Here is an 18,935-nt window from a genome sequence, read left to right on the forward strand (position 1 = left end):
TGCAAATTAGATACGTGTTGGACCGACATGCGAAGACGGTGTATATCGCAGGTACATTCTGTTATGATTCACAATTGTTTCACTGCATGATATAGTACTTACTGTCTAAAGTAATAGTTACAGTTGACATTTCATTTACGTTGGTAAATTCAATTGGATCTTCAAATGCTATTACGCCAGAACCTTTCTGCGGATACTGTGCTATATAGTATGCTTTAGAAAACTCAGGAGCTTCTTCACCTTTATTGCGTGGTAAATTCATTACTAGGATCGTTTCACCTGTATCCGATATACCAGATGCCGAAGCTGTTAGCGTTAAAACAAGTTCTTGATTGTTCAATAAAGTTTCGTCATCCAGACATTTTGTTATTTTGATGTACCATCTATTTGAGTCATATATAAGTTCAAAGTTTTCAGTATATTCTAAAAATATTTTAAATCAGTATTTAGATCCAAGATAAATTCTGTAAGTTGAATTGTGTGGTGTCAGCCGTAATATGTAACATCTTAGAAGATTTCTTGTAATGTGAGATGTCTCTTTCAGTTCATATAATAAAACTTCAATAAACAAATTTGTGGGTAATGTAACTGTAGCGATTTAAACTTTGCTGCACATTGTTGAATTTATTGTATATTTGTTGTTTGTTGTGTGTTTGTAAATCTTACTTACGGTCTAAAGCAATTACAACATCCTTAGGATCATCGACGTTTGAAAATCCAAGAGAAGGTTTAAAGTCAATAGTTCCAGTGCCGTCTTCTGGATAATCTGCTGTATAATATACTTCTGAAAATTTGGGCGCTAATTCAGCCGGCAGATTTAAAATTAAGACAGCTTGACCAATGCTCTCATTTCCTACTTCAGTTGCTGCTAGTGTCATGACCAATTCAGAGTTTGCTTTTAAAATGGCATGGTCCAGGCTATTCTTTATATTTATAACCCATTTATTAGTTTCATATTGAATTTCAAAGTTGTCTTTGTAATCTGAAGTAATACATTTCAAAAATTACACAAACAATATACACAAACGGAAACGAAGCTTGGGCTTTTACTGGAATTAATTTTAATAAAAATATATGTAGTAATGTATTGAGCGATGTTAAAAGTTGTTTGCAGGGGCATACCTAGATAATCATTAAGCCCTTCGTGTGTCGTTTAGATGTTTAGATTTTATTATCTGTTAGTTATGCAAATATACCATTATATTTAAGACCAAATAAATGTAGTATTTCATGTCAAGAGAATTTCATAATGGACTTTCCTAATATGTGATACCAATTGTTGGTGTAATGCATAATTGTTTATGTGTAGTCACCGAGACAGATTTCCTTTCTCAGTGGTCTAGCATAATACTTACTATCCAAAGTTATAGTTATTGTTGTCGCGTCTTTTACGTTAGTAAATTCAATCGGATTTTCAAATTCTATTACACCAGAGCCTTTCTCAGGATATTGTGCTGTGTAGTACGCCTTCGAAAATGTAGGAGCTTCAATATAACTATCACGTGGTAAATTCATCACTAGAGTAGCTTCACCTTTATCTGTATTACCAGACGCAGAAGCAGTAAGTGTCATAAGAAGTTCCGTGTTTTTTAATATAATGTCGTCATCGAGAGTTTTTATTATACTGATGTGCCATTTCCCAGAGGCAAAATCAATTGCAAAGTTTTCAGTATACTCTGAAATATTTATAATTTTAATTACAAATATTTGATTAAATCAGTGCTTCAAATGTATTGTGTAGTTTTGGGTAATTCATTTAGCGTATATAAAAATGGAGTAGATAAGTACATAAAGTAAGATGTTGTTGATGTGGTGTTTGTATTATACTTCTGGTTTGGCTTCGTTGTATACTTAGTAGTGGTTGTGTGTTTGTCAATCTTACTTACTGTCTAACGCAATTACTATGTCTTCTGGCGTATCGATATTGGAAAATTCAAGGGAAGGCTCAAATTCAATAGTACCATCGCCATATTTTGGATAGTTCGCTGTATAATATGCTTCAGAAAATTTGGGGACTATTTTAGTTGGTAATTTTAGAACTAAAACGGCTTCTGCGGTATTTTCTTTGTCTTTCTCGCTTGCAGTTAATGTCATGACCAGTTCAGAATTTGTCTTTAAGGTGGAATCGTTCAAAGCAGTCTTTATGTTTACAACCCACTTATTAGTATCGTATTTAATTTCAAAGTTGTCGGCGTAATCTGAAATAATATTTTTCAGGAATTTAAAAAAAAAACAATTTGCATAAGTGTTTATCTAGAACTAGTTTAACTTTACATCAGTTTCAATAAAAATATGTCGTGTTGTTCTCTTCTTAATAATGTGATGTTGGATGTTGCTAGTTGTGTTTTATTTCTTCAGAAGATATAAGTATATACATACGAGTATGCATTCCTATGCGGCTTCAAATGTTTAAATCTTGATAACTCTATTTTATTATTTATAACTGAGTATAAATGATAGATATATATGCACTGTCCATTGTATTCACGATGTAAGGTATACAGTAATGAGTCTTATAGATTATAATATTAATTTCTTATTATGTCTTAAGTCAAGAAACTTGGTGGACTTTTGTGTAGTAAGATATATATGTAGATGAAGTGATTGAGTTTGCTCTCTGTTGTAGTAAAGAAGTGTCTAGAAATGTTAGAGTACAGGACAGGAACAAGTAATCGCAGTGTTGTCGCTTGATATTACAGTTATGTGATTTCCGATCTTACTTACTGTCTAATGTGATTACCACTCCTTTTGGATCGTCAATATTGGAAAATTCAATAGAAGGTTCAAATTCCATAACCTGGGTGACATCTTCTGGATAATACGCTGTATAATATGCTTCGGAAAATTCGGGCACTACTTCAGCTGGCAGTTTTAAGACTAAAACAGCTTGCCCAGTATTTTCTTTTCCTGCCTCCGTTGCTGTTAAAGTCATGACTAGTTCGGAATTTGTCTTTAAAGTGGCATCGTCCAAAGCTTTTATTATGTTTATGATCCATTTGTTAGCAACGTATGTAATTCCAAAGTTGTCGTTATAATCTGTAATGATTCATTTCAATTGTTCGGAAAATGATATACACGAAAGTTATATCTAGATCAAATTTAATTCTATTTCTGTTTAGTCTTTCATTATTTATAATTATAATCGTTCAAAATGTAATGGATGTAATGTTAAATCCTGTAGATATAGTGTCCATATTGTTTGATTCAAGTCGAGGTAAATTTTCTGTAGTATAGTTTTGTGATGCTAATATATATAACAACATATTGCACGTGCATAATTGTTATACTGTATGACCATTGAGTAGAAAATTTTTCTTTTATTTAATAGTTTAACGTAATACTTCTTACTATCCAGTGTTATCGTAACAGTTGTCGCATTTTTTACGTTATTGGATTTTCAAATTCTGTTACCTTTCTATGGACATTGTGCTGTATAAGTAAGTAAATAAGTGTCTTTATTTAGCTTATCAAGCTAGTTACAAATTACAACAATCATAATACATAAAATTTTAAAGAGAAAACATATTATGCTAAATATAAACATAGAAGCAGAGAAAACAAAAAATATAATAACATAATGAATATAGTAGTGTAGTATGCCATCGAAAATGTGGGAGCTTCATTATAACTATCACGTGGTAAATTCATCACTAGAGTAGCTTCTCCTTTGTCTGTATTACTAGATGTAGAAGCGGAAAGCGTCATAAGAATCTCGGAACGGTTTAATATAATATCGTCATCAAGAGCTTTTATTACGCCGATGGACCATTTGTTTGATTCAAATTTAATCTCAAATTTTTCACTATATTCTGAAATACCCAGAATTTAAATTAAAGATTTCCGTGTTAAAGCACACCTGTAGATTGTATTATGTTATTTCACGTAATGTATTTAGATACATCATAACTGGCCAATGTGTATGTAGAACTGGAAGAAGCAAATCCACAAAATGTGTTGACACTGTTGTGTATGTACATATTATGTTTAACTGCATGTTTATGTTCGTGAATTTTACTTACTTTCTAGCGTAATTATGACGTTTTCTGGATTATCTATGTTGGAAAATTCAAGAGAAGGTTCAAATTCAATAGTTCCAACGCCATCTTTAGGATACTCCGCTGTATAGTATGCTTGTGAAAATTTGGGAATAACTTCAGCTGGTAGCTTTAAGACGACAACAGCATGCGCAGTGCTTTCTTTTCCCTCCTGAGTGGCTATTAATGTCATGACCAACTCAGGGCTTGCTTTTAGGATGGCATCGTCCAGGCTATTCTTTATATTTATAACCCACTTATTGTTATCATAAGTAATGTCAAAGTTAGCTTCGTAATCTGAAATAATTCGTTTAAAAAGTTTCAGTAACGGTATGCTAACTCCTAGAACAAATTGAAATGTTCTTGTGCTGTTGTTTTTCTTGTAATGTGATGTAAGTTGTTAATAATTATTATTTAGTTTCTCAGGTGCTGCAGGTATGTGGCTTCTTCATAATTTTACTATTCGTAATTCGTAAAAGTGTCGCTCAATGTATTCAAGACGTAATAAATGTCTCGTAGATGTAATATTAGTTTTTATGTATTTACATTATTATGTGGCGCATTTTTATTTTAATATATAACGTTGAGAGATATTTTTACTCAATGTTCTAGCATAGTAAACAACTCCGTAAAGGGTACTATGTGATCTAGAGAGAGCTTATACATAATTGGAATGTATGAGTTCTCAGTGTACATTGTTGTTGTTGCTGTCGTATATGTAGTATATTCGTGCTTTGACATCACTGGATATATTGTGTTTTGTGTGTACTGTAAATATTACTCACTGTCTAACGTAATTGCTATGTCTTCCGGATTGTCAATATTGGAAATTTCAAGAGAAGGTTCAAATTCAATAGTTCCAGAGCCATCTGCAGGATAGTTCGCTGTATAATATGCTGCTGAAAATTCGGGTACAACTTCAACCGGTAGCTTTAAGACTAAAACAGCATGCCCAGTGTTTTCTTTTCCTGCCTCAGATGCTGTTAACGTGATGACTAGTTCGGTATTTGCCTTTAAGGTGGCATCGTCCAAAGCACTTATTATATTTATGGTCCACTTATTAGCATCGTACTTAATTTCAAAGTTATCCTTGTAATCTGAAATAATGGCATAATATGTTGGTCATGATTTTATTTTCATTCTTGCGGCATAACCAGAGACAACTAGGAATATGTGCAAAGAATATGTGTTAGATTTCTTTAAAATAATATATTTACCTACTACTAATTTTTTATTATAAAGACAATTTATAAGTAATAGGTATTTGTTTGCAAGTCGCAATGTGATATCAAGAAATATGAATATGCAAGAGAATAGGGTTAGATAAAGAGGTCTGAAAGATGAGTTACTGGAATTTTAATACTATTTTTAAATCTGTATCCCAGGAATATTTACAATTCCCTTCCATGGATTTTCAATTGAAAAAATATCTGATATTCTAATGGACCAGATTCATGTACATGGTTTGTACAGTTCGACATACATTTTTCATTATTCCTGGCTATATTAATATGATTAGGTAAAAGAAAATATTATTTTGATTGTCAGTGATTCAACAAAGTAAATAAATAAATAGATCGGTTCAAGTATACAAGAGATGAAACACAAACTAATAGAAAATATTTTCATTTCCGTTGATATTGATTAAGCTTCAGGGATAAGTGATAGAGATTTTTCAATAGTGAATGTACGTTTTATGTGTCTAACTAAACTTTTGTCGATTCGCTACTTACTGTCCAAGGTGATTGTAACTTTAGTTGGATCTTTAGCATTTACTAGCTCTATGGGGTTTTCAAATTCGATAGTTCCACTTCCACTTTTAGGGTATTCGGCTACGTAATAAGCTTCAGCAAATTGTATCGCGTTAGAAGGTAGTTGAAGCACCAATACAGAGTGTCCGTTCTTAGTGTTATCAGTTTCTATAGCAGTTAGAACGATAATTAGCTGAGAATTTTTAGATAAGGTGGCATCGTCCAGACTTTTTAGTATCGATAAATCCCATTTGCCAGAATCGTACTTGACTGCAAAATATTCGTCGTAACCTAGAAGAAATCCATAGATTATCATTTGAATTCACTCAGTGACAAGATTTTCACCTCAAGTGTGTTCTGTGTGGCTGTGTGTGTGGCGATTCTGTGTAGCTGTGTGTGTGTGTGACGATTTTTATTGCGGTTTGTGTTGCAGTGTGTATGTATTTCTTGTGTGTTTAGCTCAAGAAAACAGTTCTACTTACTATTCAACTGAACTTCAACATTTTTTGGATTTTCAACATTGGTAAAGCCAATATCTGTAGTCAGTGTGATGTTGCCTTTTCCACTTTCGGGATATGATCCTGAGTAGTATTCTTCGGAAAACAGGGGGGCGTCTTTTGTATCCCAATTAATAACGAGTACTGAATGCCCAGTAGCATCATTATTTTCTTCTGATGCTGTTAAAGTTATGGCGATTTCTTTATTTGATGTTAATATTTTAGTAGGTAGAGCTTTTAGGACTTTAAAAACCCATTTGTCTTCTGTATAGCTGATGCCAAAATACTCGGTGTATGCTAGAAATTACGGAATAGTAAAGGCTCTAGGTACGTAAGTTGCGAAGGTGTACTTACAGTCTAGTTTTATTGTAATGAGTGCCGGGTCGTCTCTGTTAGAAAAAGCTATATCTTTCTCTATCGTTAGGCTTGCATCGGTATATTTTGCCATGTACACGGTTTCCGAAAAATTTGGTGCATCCGTGGCAGTCTCTGGCAATTGAACATTTATTACAGCTTGCGCTTCGTTTTCGTATGCATCAGTCGCTGTCAGTGTTAACACAATTTCTTTTTGTTTTTTCAACACCTCATCAGAGAGATGGTCAACGACAGATATTACGTACTGTTTACTATCAGAATCCAGTTTTACCTCGAAATTTTTCGAATAAGCTGCAATATAATTCAAGTAAAACTACTGCTTTTATCCGTTAATTACGTTTACTTACTGTCAGCGACAGCAATGTTAACTCCGGTAACATCTGTCGTAAAACCTATTGGGTGATCTGAGTCAATGGTGACGACATGGTCAGTGCTATAAGAGGCACTGTACAATGTTTCGGTAAACTGAAGAATATGTTCAGGTAATGCTATTATAAGAGCTGCTGTATCAGAGTAATCATCTACCGTTGCTTCTATTGTCAGGGTTATATAGGAATTGTCTTTTAATTCTGATACAGAAAGGCTGGTGTCAACAGATATTTTGCATGACTTGTCTGTATTGTCATACTTTACGCTGAAGTGATCCGCATATTCTGTGAAAAAAAAATAGATTTCAAAATGTCGGACGGACGGTATTTTACCGTGTTCCGTACGCGAAAGTTTTTAAATGTAAATTTGATTATCCTTTATTTATTTAATAATATAGGTATTACTTACACTTTAAGACATAGTAGACAAGCGTAAAGTAGTTTCTCAAGATAATATGTACAGTTAAAGTCATAACAATATTTGCCGTTAGTAGAGCTAGATTTAATAATTGGCATATTAAGATTAAAACCAAATCCTTAACAGTTTCGCATAGTCTTTGATTTTGATCTTGTAAGTCAAGTTATCTTCAAAGTAGTGCTTTTTAAATTCTTGCTGAAGATTCATAAGAATTAACGTTTTTTTACTTTCACTATTACAACTTTATCATTAAAGTCTATACACCTTTAACTATTACTGGAGTTTTTTAAAGCATCCAGATACAGTCAATCCAATTTTTCTTGTTGTGACAGAACTTATTGTTATTATTGAAGGAAACGTTCTGCAGGATATATCGGTAGAAGGAGAAAACATTTGTACAAGTTTTGGTTCAAGTACCTATTCCTATTTTATCACTAAATAACCCATGTTGGAAGAACTATAGTCTTCTATAGGCAATCTAAGAGAAATTTCTTCGACATTATCTTAAGGTACCTGCCGCAGTTAAGGCTGTATTTAGTACTTTATTAATGGCATTTCTACATGTATTCAAATTTTCATTTTGTAATAGCTTTTAAGGAAAAAAATGATGTAAAAATAGTAATAATAGACTTTATTAAGAGCCTATGATCCAAATAAGACCTATGCCATTATTTTGTTTTTCATTTAACAAATTTCGAGACAAAGTGTTACAGATAGTTATAAATAAACTTGAAATAGATAATAACTTAATTTTCATACATAAAACAAAACAAACAAATAAATTTTAACCCATCTCCCTTATTACATAAATTTTCCGTTGCTATATTATTAGTGCAGTCATTGAAGCTGAAAATCAGCTGTAACCTCCAAATTCTTTGAAACTGTATAGATTTGCATGAAAATTTAAAATAAGGCTCATCTTAGGCTCAAGTTCAAAAGTAACATAAGCCCGATTGGTGCTTTTTGTCTTTTAGGGGTAAAAACTACCCCTAAATGAAAAAAATTGAAAAAATTAAGTTTTAAACATTTTACTGATAAAAATCTTCTTCAAGCACAATGATTAAATAATGTGTCATGTTCTCGAACATGTTTTATGATATCTTTGATATTTTCGTCCCTTTATTTAACCCTTTAGAACTACTCCTCTGCAAAAAATAATGATAAAAAATTACTTTTTAAAAGTTTGGAATGCTTTAACGGTGCAATTATTTAAAATAAAAATTCCCTCATTGCTTATGAAAGAATTTGTATTTCATAACACTTTCCAACCCTTATAAATCACCCCTGTGCTAAAAAAATTATAAAAAATTACGTTTTAAATCTTGGAATACTATAATTGTGCAATAATTTAAAATAAAAATTCTCTCCTTTATTTTATATGCTATAGGAATAAAAAGCTAAATATTTGTTGAAAAAAAAACTACAATTTTGTTGTATCTTTTTTTACGTATCTTTCATAGTTTCAGAGTTATTATATAAATAAGACAATTTTTTTGAATAATGAAAAATACGTTTTCAACTTTTACCGTACATTAGTAAAAAAATACGCATTCTAAACCGGTCTAACTTCAGGATCGTATGAAAAACACTAAAACAAAACTAATTGTAAAGGGTCTACGATTAATTTTAATTCTGATGGAAATGGTACAGCGTTTACTGCTCATTTTTCCTTAAAAAATATGAGTAACCCATCTGTTTTTTACGATAACTCCTGGAGCGTTATACACGTAAAATTAATCCTTTTTCCGTTATTTGACATTGAATACATCGATTCGAGTATTCCCCCCAAAACAAGTCCCTTTCCACTAACCATATTTCGCTTTGTATAGGACGTACAACACTTTTTAAAAAACAATTTTCTTTGTTTATTTATAAGCTACATTTTTGTTCATTACACCTTTTTTAATAAAATGCGTAGCTTTTGAGTTATTCGCGAAAAATACTTTGAAAATGTGTTTTTTTTTCACTCAAAATTACAAGTTTTCAATCGTGAATAACTAAAAAATTATTGATTTCTCGAAAAAATTTTTCGAATATTTTTTGCTCAAAATTTGAATCTCTATCGATTTCCAGCGTTACTTTTGAAAAAAAATCCAACAGGGTGGAAGCGTCAATCGGCGCTGTTACTAATGTTCATTGACCTTTTCTCTAACTATCTGTCAAATTTCAAGTCGATCGGTTCAGTTTCAAAGAATTCGGAGGTGGAAAGCTTCAAAATGACTACTACATAAGCATATTACGCATAGACATTAATGGTTTAACTTTCTTTACGGTGATATCAACTTTTTTTTAATTGTAAGTAGTCTCTTTCTTTGTTGGATATACATTTTTATAATATAAATTTGTTTTATTATGCATGTAACCCCACGATTTTTTTCATAAAAATCAAACGAATAATGAAAAACAAAACCGACATTAAATATGTATTACCAAAAAAGAAACCATCTTCTATCGCGTTTTTTCTATAAAAAATTAATTCCGTGAATCTACCTTGTTCTGTAACAAAAATGTACATTTGCAATGAACAGATATACTTTGTGTCTTTAAAGAATTTTAGATTTCTTAAGGATAAGAAATTGGTGAACAAATATTATTGGAAGTTTTGCTTCAAAACGACGCAGTTATCTTATTAGGGATCTTGCCTTATTTAGTACAGGTACCTTAATTATTATTTTCGATTATTATTATTCAATATTTCTGTAAATAAAACAATATACATCCTATGAATTTAATACTTCCAAGCAAAAGAAAATAAATCCCTTTCAAGTAATTATAAAGCAATACCTAGAGCGGTGTGACTTCGCCAAACCAGTATATTTTCAAATATTTATTTCTCGTAGAAAATGTACAATATTTCCACAAGTGTTGTTGATAAAATTTGGAAAGTGGTAAAGCAAATTGTTTTTAATACGTTAGAAGGTAATGCTTATTTTTCTATACAGGGTGAATCACAACTTATCCAAAAAATTTAGAAATAGATAGTAACAGAAAATGGATTCAATATCGCAAAAAAGTTTTTTATAAAATCCTTAGTTTCCGAGAAAAAAATTTGTGGTAATTTCATCGCTGAGCAACTGTAGCCTCTAGCATCATTCACGTTGCGCGCTTTACGCAATGCGTGTGGAGAAGCACGTGGCCCCAGCGACTCCGAATATTGAAATCCGATGTTACAATTAGTATTAACGCCATTGCGACAGTGTTTACAATAGTCTTTCAGTAGTTAGTGTCAAAAATGGCTTATGTGTGTAGCAACTCGAAGTTGATGGATATCGTTTTAATTTATGGTGAAACTTCTCGTCTGTACGCAGAACGATTTCCCGGTAGACATATACTTTTACCGCGGTAGTGCAACGCGAGCGTGACACGGAAAATTTACAACCGAATTATGGAGGTCCAGGGCGTCCACAATGTAGTAAATCGCAAATCTAGTAGATATAGACATACTGTATAGTAGGTACCTAGTTAAGTTAAACCAAGGGCTAGAAACAGGCGATGGTGTAGTTCGCTGAGAAAGAGGCCGTTCCCACGGACTTGGATGAAAGGCGCGGCATCGTAAAGTAGTTCGGTGTGATTTAAAATAAACAAATCTCCAAAGTTACGGGATCTCGCCGGATATGAAGGTGATAAATTTTATCTCTAACATGACTCCTTTCGAAAACTGTCAATTTAACACTTTTTTTGAAAGATAACTGTTCATGGGAACTTTCGGTCCGCGGGGAAAAAGCTACGGTTGCAGAAAGGAGCCATTACGCCTTTTTAGTAATGGTCAACGGTATAGTTTACACCCTCTTTTTATGATAAAAGGCAACACTCTTAAGTGGGAATAATTTATTGAAAAATGAAATAATTGATTGGTGGGATCGATTCGGCCATATTTTAATTAGGAGAGCTTTAGCATACAGGGCTGGGTTAAAGCATCGGAAAAATCGGGAGCTTAAGACTTTGAAGGAGGACTAGAGTCAGTCGTTGCGGGGACTACAGAGTCGTTGCGGGGACTACAGAGTCGTTGCGGGGCTCCGGGAATCGAGAGAGTATTGCGTGGATCCGGGATCCGAAAGTAGTTGCAGGACTCCGGGAGTCTAAAGTCGTACGGGGCTCGCGGAATTGGAAGTTTATTTTCTAGTGCCGGGCACTAGGTCTTTATTTGGGCAATATTTTTCCAGAGTCGTTACAAGTCAACCGGGATTGATTTTTGGGACTATTTGATGTTAGAAAAATTTTGGTGACCGCAACGGAGCGTACAGTGCACGGTGGGTGCCATTTAGTGTCCTGTTTTCTCAGTGGATTAACTCTCGTTCTGTTTCGGAAATTTTGGTAAGTGTATCAAATAGTATTTTTTTGTTGTTGTTCTTTGTTTTGTTTGTAACATTATTCTAGACGGAACGGCAGCGATCAGACTGTCTTTCTGAACAATATTCAATTTAAGTACCAAATAGTAATTTTGGTTTTTCTTTGTTTTGCTTGTAACATTATTCTAGACCGAGCGGCAGCGATTAGACTGTCTCTCTAAACAATATTCAATATAAGTACCAAATAGTATTTTTTGGTGGTTCTTTGTTTTGCTTGTAACAGTTTTCTAGACAGAGCGGCAGTGTGTAGACTGTCTCTCTGAACATTATTATTCAATATATAGTTAGTATTAAATCAATGCGAGGCTTGATTTCTCACAACCGCCTGACTCATTCCCGCTAGTTAGAAGTCTCTGCGAGAAGTTTTCTGCTTCGACTTTAGCCAGAGCCGAATCCGGGTGTCTGTCAGCCGCTCGACAACCAACCAGGAGGTAGCCGGGGCGAAGATACGCACAGTAGTCGAAAATCGGGAGCCGCGACCTTATTGGTGCCCGAGGGGGGAATAGTCCTTGGGTAAGCAGCTGTCCGACGGTTGTAGATTGGAATGTAGAAATTTGGTCACAAGGTGGAGAGTTAGTAAAAACCAAAAAAGGTGCATGTTTCTGGTAAAAATAGTTTTTCTTTTAGTGCAAGCTTGTACCGTGTTGTGGTTTTTGCATATATATTTTGGTGTCAGGTGTTTTGCACCACACATTACAATTTTGGTGTCAGGTGTATTTTAAAACACCACTAATAGAAAATCAAATCAAACAAAAAGATAATTTCTACAACAACATATTGCAGCTGCTGAGGGACACATATTTTAGAGATTGTTGAAGAGAATAACCGAATAAGTACCTGGCAAATCGCTCAACGAGTACAAGAATGTCTCAATCAATGGTGTGGCGTATCATACACGAGGCTCAATTATATCCGTACCATGCACAGCGTGTTCAAGCATTAATACCAAGGGATTATCCCTTACGAATTAGATTGTGTGAATGGTTGCTGCAACAAAATGGTCAAAATCCCAGATTTATAGCTGACGTGTTAGTTACAGATGAAGCTATTTTTACACGGAATGGGATGTATAACATTCATAATACGCATGTTTGGGATTTTGAAAATCCGCACACGATGCAACGGGATCATTTCCAACGCTTTTCCTTAAATGTTTGGGAAGGGATGGTCGATGATCGCTTGATTGGACCATTCATATTACCAAATCGAATAGATGAGGTTCAGTATCTCGAGTTCCTTCGAAAATGTGCCCTTAGCTGTCCGATTCCGAATATGGTTCTTGCACGATGGTGCTCAAGTTCAAGGGATACGATGGATTGGACGAGGAGGACCGGTACATGGCCGCCACGATCTCCTGACTTAAATCGTTTGGACTTTTTGTGGGGATATTTAGAAAATGAAGTGTATCGCACCGAAGTGGACACTATTAATGATTTACGCGAACGTATCATAGCTGCTGCAAATAGCTTACGAGTTCAAAACGGACAAGAACCAGAAACATTTGCGTTAGTTAGTAGAAACTAAGTNTTATAACAATCCAGGAATTAAATATAACATGAAATCAATTATTAACAGTACAGTACTCAACACTTATAAGTCTATATCAGGAATGAATCCCTGTCTCTCCCGAGCTTGCAGGCGTTCCTTATATCGAGGCCACATCATTAATTAAAACCATAAATTAATTTTATTAATTAATAATAACAATAGCGGCAAAAGCAGTTGGATTTGCTGATATAAAATAGATGTTATAAAATTCTATTTATTTCTTTCCGTGCGAAATTCTTTCAAGTTTTTGTCCGTTTATTTTTTATTACACTTTGCCGCCGTGCTGGTTGCCTTGTGCGAGGTCAGGTTTTACAGTGGACCAGTTTCTAGTGCCGTGCAGAAGTGTATTTTTAAATCAATTTCGAACTACCTTTTTTGATTTTTTTTTACAAAATTTTATTTGTAAGGGTCCCCTGTACATCCAATTTTTTTTTTTTGATAAGTTCTGAATCACCCTGTATAGTTTTTATTGAAACCTAATACTTATATAAACAATACTTTTTAAAACATTTTCTAGTAGCAGACTCCTTTTAGGTCCTCCCAAATTACCAAAAAGTTAATTTAAAAGACTTGATAAAGTGTCACCGACTTTCCAGTAAATGTCAAATAAAAAAGAAAATGATACCTACTCTTTTCAACTCTGAGCATTGCAATTAGTAAATAAAAATTAATATACATCGTTTGCAGTGTAAAAAAAAATTCAAAAGTGGTGCAAAGTCACACATCTAGTAAGATTTTACAATAATCGCTAGCTGCAAATTGTGATTTAACAACGATATTTATGCTGAAAATATTCATAGCCTTGGAGATGTAAAAAGCATGCCAAAAACTGTTATTCTTATACTTGATTTATTTTTAACAAAACTTTATTACGTCCGCAAGAAAATACTAAAAGATCACTCACCCCCTGATATTGTGACGTTGGGTGTTCCGCTGCTAGCAATTGTGATGACGTCATGTTCAACATCACCAGTAACATCATCGTAGCTTCCCGTGTAATAATGATTACTGAATTGTGGAGCTCCAGTGCTATCGGCCGAGAGATAGATGATTATCGATGTGGAAGCACTACTGTCCGTAGTAACGCTTAAGGTGAGGATAAGAACGGATTCTGAAGTTGTTGGAAGAGGATCGGTTACTGCAAAGCTAATGGTTCTCGTAGTGGCATCGAACTCTGTTTTAAAGTATCCCTCGTACTCTGTAAAAACTATATTTGCCTTAAAAAGTCTGATGCAAAGAAAAGCTGATAAGAGAGTTTAAGGGCTGAGGTCTGTTGCCTCTCTTTTATAAGCTTTTCAAGTTAAACTCTTAAAAAACTACTTTTTCAATAGGACGGTAGTTCATGTAAAGTTTTTTTCTTAGATTCCCTGTTTTCGAGATATAGTGTGTTGAAATTGTTACTTCCCAAATGGTTTTCCTTAATTATCTAAAACTCGGCTAAAGATAAAAATGTCAAAATTTGTACACAAGTAAACATCATCTGTGCGTTAAAAATAATGTGCAAACGGTTTCTTTCTGGAAAGCAGTGTCGCCGATACAGGTAATTGGAGGGGTACAATAGAAAAAAATTTGATAAATAAAAATTTATTACATTTCTAAACTCTAAAGCATACTACAAAAAAAGAGTATACTTGTCGAAATTCGGTAGCATGTACCATTTTCGAGAAAAATGAAGTTGCATAGAAGGAAATGGGGGACAGTTTCTTTACCTACTGTAGTATTTCGCATTTGCACATTTATTTAATTGTACAGCTGTTTTGTTCTGTATGTCTTCGAGTCTGTTGCCTAATATTTTTCTGTTTTTATCATTTTTTTAAGCATTCATGTCCATCAACAATTCAGTCCATTCAACAGTTGTTTATTTTAGTAATGGTAGTGTAGTAGTTTACAAATTCTAAAATTAGTTAATAATAGATAATTAATAATCATAATCTGTTTATTTTGATCTACTTTTTTAAACGTTAGTTTACAACAAACTGAAACTTAAAATAAATTTTAATTTTTTTTTTAGTTAATAAAATGTTTTACAATTTAACTGTTTCAAGTGATACGTAAGAAATTAAAATTATAGTCTTAAATGCAAATACTGTTGGTAGCTAAATGTCTTCAGCTCATTCAATGGTAAGGTCCTCATTCAATTTAATATTTTGTTGATGTACTTGTACCGCTTTATGTGAGCAAAAAAAATGCAATTTCATTTTTCTCGAAAATGGTACATGCTACCGAATTTCGACAAGTGTGCCTTTTTTTTGTAGTATCCTCTAGAAATGTAATAAATTTTTACTTTTAACATATTTTTTCTTCGATTGTACCCCTTCAATTCAAACCGTTTGCACATTATTCTTAACGCACAGTTGATGTTTCCTCGTGTATAAATTTTGACATTTTTATCTTTAGCCGATTTAAAAATAATTAAGGAAAACCATTTGGAAAGTAACAACTTCAACACACTGTATCTCGAACACAGGGCGTCTAAGAAAAAAACTTTACATGAACTACCCCTATTATTTTCCCATGAGGAACTTACACAGAAGTTTTTGAAGCATGAACGGGACACCCTGTATATTTCGGTTGTTTCATTGGCATTTATTTCAAAATCCAGAGTGTTTAATTAAAAACGGAACACAGCTTAATGGATTGTTCTAAATATGCTTATGTTTTTAAGTTGAGATTTTCAATAATAGGACAAATTTGGTGCTCATTACTAGGTAGCTGACTATTTTCTTGTCAAAATGGTATACTATTTGAGCGCCAAATAGAAGAACAATAATCTTAGTAATTCTAAATACTACCATTTCTTATCTACTGTTGTAAATAAGTAGTGTAAAATAGGTATATTTCATTCAAAAAATGCAGAGTTTCCAAAGTTGTTTCAATAATAAAATACACAAATACTTCGCATTCATCCTATGGACATCCTATGGCTGGATATTCTGCACATCTATGTTTTGTGGAGACCTTTCTGACGTCCAAATATTATAAAAAATGGATCCATAGCATACATTCACATTATTATAAATGGACATCCATAGTGATAATTACACATTAATGATAAGTAGAGCTGTCATAATTGGCCGCGCACAGGCGTGCGGATCAACATAAAATAATGTGAACAACGATTATAAGATTTATGTCATTGTATTATTGTGAAACACGTAAATTGTTTTACGCATCGTTGCCATCGATTCCACAATCTGGATGGGATCCCTTATAGATCGCATCATCAAGTAAATAACTTAATCTGAAGAAAACGATCGTCCAACATCTGATGTAATATTTGCATAATTAAATAATCTACTTCCAAGCTGATCCGACATGGTAATTTCCACTCGGGGTTGTATGTATTCCAGTAGAAATAAAATATTTTATTATTTACTATATCAAATGGTAGGTTACATGCAATCAGTGTGAAGATTAAATCAAATAAAAATTGAGTCTTCTGGTTTTTGCCAGTTTTTTTATACGTGTGTTGTGCACTGTTTAATATTTATCATTTTATGTTTATTAATATTTATTATAAAAGTTTTTATCCATACACAAGTATGTATATACTGAATTACGTAATTGTTTATATTTTTTTAGTAAATGAATTGTTCGTTATTTAACTTTCCCTATGACCACATCCATTTGAAAAAACAAGTGTTGAGTGTCGCTTTGTTGGATAAATTTACTACTGATAAAGCTGTGGTGCTGACTTGAGTACATAATATATTACTCCTTTATTTTATTAATTTAAAAAAAAAATAAAAATCCAACATTTAAATAGATATTTTCAGAACTCATTATTTTCCTTTACTTTCATAAAATTATTTTCTATTCCAAAAGATATATCTTCGTTTTGTTTTCCACCTGAATAATTTTTTTATGTTAATAATTATTTTATAGCTACTTATTAGTAAATTTGTTTTTTTTTAGTCAGTATAATATGAACTGTTTGCTGTTTTGCACTAACTACGCTCGACATAATTGCACACAATTATCGGTCAAAAGACAATTAAAATCCTAAAAGAAATCGTTCTATTACCTACAGGGAAATCGGCGACTAAACCAAGAGCTAGGCAGCTCGCGTGGCTGACTGACGGCGCCAATGGCTAGCGGACCGATTGTGACAGCTCTAGTGATAAGTTATCCATTTGACATCTATCATCCATACACTGCTTGCTAAATGATTTCACGATGTTTCATCAGTAACTTTTGCCCCATATTATAAATTTCTTTTGACCTTAGTGACCCTGTATACACAATATCCGGAAAATAATGTTATAGACGTCAGTGGCTGATTAAAATAAATAAAAAAGTCCTATACGCTGTAGATTAGGTGATAATTTCACAATGTCGATGACTTTTCCTGAAATCTTTTTTATCACAACGAAAGTGGCTAAATCTCTAGAACTCCCCGCTGAAATGTGTAACATCCTTTTGCGGACACTATATATTTGGTTACAATTGGATTTTAAGTTGGTAAAATCAACTGCATTATTACATATTCAAAATGTATTTATTATACTTACTTCCGGTTAATGTGGGAGTCGATACTGAATCTGGTTTTATGGTTACTAAGGTAATAGATCCATCATTTGCTGTTAATAAAGGTATTTCATTTGTCACTGAATAATTGAAAGAATAGAATGGCTGCTCGAACGAGGGCGAATCAAGACTCAGACTTTCATCCACGGAAATGGTTAATTTTACAGATGCGCTTAGAGCTGGGGCTCCGCTGTCCTATAATAATATTTAAATAAATAAAATAATAATAAATAAATTTTGCTTATTGAAACAAAAAAATTATAGGTAGGCACCATAAAAACGCTCTATATGGCGGCTGTTTATTATTAGTACTTTATTTGCATACTACTAATAAAAAAATCGATATAGATACGTTTATAAAATGAACCTCTCACTTTTTTTATTTCAATTGTTACTAATATATTACGGATAAGGCAGGTATTAATTTAAAGTAAATGAAAAGCAATTGCCTTACAATAAAAAAAAGCAAGATTAAATTTAACGTACCCATTATATTATCATATAAAGGGTGTTTCAGTTCGAGTGAACCAGAAATAGAACTCAAAAAATAATTCAGAATTGCCTTATATAGCAAGGGTCTAAGTCTCACCGTTTTCACTGTACAGGGCCGTATTGGTCCGTTGTTAAAATCATATTATTTACGAAATCTTTGGTATGCTTATAACAAATTGATTCAAATTTGATGTGGTGTTAACATTTGCACATGTGCATAATTTACTGTAAAATTTGAGAAAACAGTGAGACAGTTTGCTTCTTCATTGTTTCAGGCATGTTCAAACTATACAAAAATTGCACATCTTGTAGATGTTTTTAATTGTACCACAAATGAAATTAAAGAAAACACTATAAATATTTTGAGCATGACCTAAATGAGTACAAATGTGTAATTAATAGGTTGTTTGTATATTACTTATACTGCGTATTTTTCTGTCTTCTCCATGTTATTCGTCACATGTTTGTTTTATACTTACTTATTATATAGGTTTAATCTAGTTTTTTTCCTGTATTTCTCTATTTCTCTATATTGTAATTATTCTTTGTACTCCCATTCCGTAACTGGAATTTTGT

General features: G+C 32.9%; 1 protein-coding gene across 1 annotated transcript in view; it reads right to left on the minus strand.

Annotated features, from left to right (window-relative positions):
- LOC108911331 overlaps positions 1-18,935 on the minus strand; it is a 69,281-nt gene that overhangs the window by 37,241 nt on the left and 13,105 nt on the right. The window contains exons 5-19 of the mRNA XM_023455029.1: positions 17,852-18,062; positions 14,245-14,547; positions 7,005-7,310; positions 6,637-6,948; positions 6,268-6,579; positions 5,768-6,076; positions 4,820-5,131; positions 4,020-4,331; positions 3,532-3,809; positions 3,412-3,415; positions 2,725-3,036; positions 1,887-2,198; positions 1,356-1,676; positions 671-982; positions 103-423 (exon numbers count right to left, since the gene is read on the minus strand). Of these exons, the coding sequence (XP_023310797.1) occupies positions 103-423; positions 671-982; positions 1,356-1,676; positions 1,887-2,198; positions 2,725-3,036; positions 3,412-3,415; positions 3,532-3,809; positions 4,020-4,331; positions 4,820-5,131; positions 5,768-6,076; positions 6,268-6,579; positions 6,637-6,948; positions 7,005-7,310; positions 14,245-14,547; positions 17,852-18,062 (4,237 nt within the window). The remainder of the gene's footprint in view (positions 1-102; positions 424-670; positions 983-1,355; positions 1,677-1,886; positions 2,199-2,724; positions 3,037-3,411; positions 3,416-3,531; positions 3,810-4,019; positions 4,332-4,819; positions 5,132-5,767; positions 6,077-6,267; positions 6,580-6,636; positions 6,949-7,004; positions 7,311-14,244; positions 14,548-17,851; positions 18,063-18,935) is intronic.

The sequence above is a fragment of the Anoplophora glabripennis genome, unplaced genomic scaffold, assembly GCF_000390285.2.
Source record: "Anoplophora glabripennis isolate ALB-LARVAE unplaced genomic scaffold, Agla_2.0 scaffold511, whole genome shotgun sequence".
NCBI lineage: Eukaryota > Metazoa > Arthropoda > Insecta > Coleoptera > Cerambycidae > Anoplophora > Anoplophora glabripennis.